The following is a 1979-nucleotide window of genomic DNA, read 5'->3' on the forward strand; positions in this document are numbered from 1 at the left end:
GATCGGATCCGTACAGGAAGATGAAGGAAATATTATAAAGACCCCTGGGGTGGAGGTGAGCAAAGGAGGGACTGAGGTCATCGGCCCCTATGTTCTTCCCCCGCACCCCTCTTCTCCCAGCTTACTCTGTTCTAGGAGGGTCTTGCTTTCTGCCTTGTGTGAGAGAAATGGTTGAGAAGAACCTTGGAAAAGGCTGGAGGGAGGGACGAGGGAGGTGAGGAGGTGGAAAATGGAGGTGAGAACGACAGGCTCAGGGGAAACCCTGATGGCTGACGTATCCTTCTTGCTTCCTAGAAGTAGTTGTTTTCAAAGAAAAATAAGTAGAAGAAAAGAAAGGAAGAGGGAAAGAAAGGGAGACACAAGATGAAACCCTGTCAAAAAACTGAAGAAAAACCAGAAAATGAGAATGAACCAAAACTTGAAGAAGTACCAAAGCCTGAGGAAAAGCAAGAGGAGGAGGAAAAAACAGAAGGAACTTTTAGAGAAAGACTGATTCAGTCTCTCCAGGAATTTAAAGAAGATATACACAACAGGCATTTAAGCAAGGAAGATATGTTTAGAAATGTGAATGAAATTGATGAGATAAGGAGAGTCAGAAACAAACTTATAGTGATGCGTTGGAAGGTTAATCGAAACCATCCTTACCCCTATTTAATGTAGTTTACCTTGATTTATGTTTTTTTCTGATGTTGACATTACTTTCTTTTTTGTTGTCCTGTATATCTCTGTCCATCTTTCTGCTTTTAACTTGTTGCTATTAGTGGTTTTAGATGCATCTCATTGTTTATTTCAAACCAATCTACAAGTCTTTGCCTTTCAAAAGGAGAGCTTTACTCATTTGTACAAAAAGAGATTCCTAACAGTATATAAAATGTAAAAAAAGTTACCAATATGTGAATATCGTATTTTTGAAAGGGAAGGGTACATTTGTATATTGCATATATACACAGAAGAATATGTGAAGGATGAAAGACAAAAAATATAATCTGTGGTAGGATTATGAGTGATTTTTTTTATTCAGTTTATTTGTATTTTTCCTTATTCCTAGAATGTACACACTTTATTGTTAAAAATAATAGAAGTTTTATAACAAAAAAAGGAGTAACCAACAGTAGTTGTTATATTTCTAAAGGCATTGAGACACAATATTTATTAGCAGAATTTTAGAAGTAAATGTGAACTCCAGATTACCACCAGACCTCTTAGCTAGAAAAATAAATTTTATATCTTTTCTCATTTGCAGTATAGAGATAATAATGATCTTTCTGGGATCTCATGAGGACCAAATAAGGTACTGACCATAAGCTATATTTGATAGGCTTTTATTTCCATGTGCCCATGTAGGATGCGAAATCCTTAAGAGATTTGTTTTAGGTATTTTGGAGGGAGAAGGTTAGTTCTCACCTGTGCTTAAGGAAAAATCCAGACAGCTGTCAGGTGGGTACCGCCTTTGTTTTTCTCTCCTCCTGTGCCTGCCCAACCTTCTATGCCCCTCCCCTTGATACTACCACGTGTACTGGATATTTCTGCCCCTTCATTCAGATTCTGTACCTCTCAGCCCCCTAACACGGCTGATGTGCTAGAAATCTCAAACAGTGAAGCCCAACATATTTCTTTGGAACCTGCTTGATTCTCCAGTCTGAGCTCTACAGAAGTGGGGGAAATGCCCATCTCTTCAGTTTAGATAGACGTTTATGCAGGGCTACTTGGGCTGTGATATCTTACTGATACCTTGGCAACTTTGGGGTTTTAATCAGAGAACCCCTCTTCCGTATAGGACTCAGACACAATGGGTCTGTTTAGGGTTGGGACCAGAAAATAAGTCTGAATAACAGACATTATGCTTTAGTCAGGGTTGCTTCTGAGTCTAAAGATTGGTTTATCTTCCTGAGCCTCGTTTCCTTAGGGTGAGTGATCTCTCCCAAAAGACTGGTGGCCGGCCTCCTCACCAACTCAAAAGACACCCTTAGACTTGTGTA

The 1979-nt window shown here is 39.3% G+C and overlaps 1 protein-coding gene across 1 annotated transcript; it reads left to right on the forward strand.

Annotated features, from left to right (window-relative positions):
* Nucleotides 1-70: 70 nt before the first annotated feature.
* WBP5 (WW domain binding protein 5) lies at nucleotides 71-1973 on the forward strand. Its single transcript, XM_010859186.1, has one exon. The coding sequence runs from the start codon at nucleotides 364-366 to the stop codon at nucleotides 658-660; it is 297 nt and encodes a 98-aa protein (XP_010857488.1). The 5' UTR covers nucleotides 71-363; the 3' UTR covers nucleotides 661-1973.
* Nucleotides 1974-1979: the final 6 nt, after the last annotated feature.

The sequence above is a fragment of the Bison bison genome, unplaced genomic scaffold (assembly GCF_000754665.1).
Source record: "Bison bison bison isolate TAMUID 2011002044 unplaced genomic scaffold, Bison_UMD1.0 scf7180017856335, whole genome shotgun sequence".
Classification (NCBI taxonomy): domain Eukaryota; kingdom Metazoa; phylum Chordata; class Mammalia; order Artiodactyla; family Bovidae; genus Bison; species Bison bison.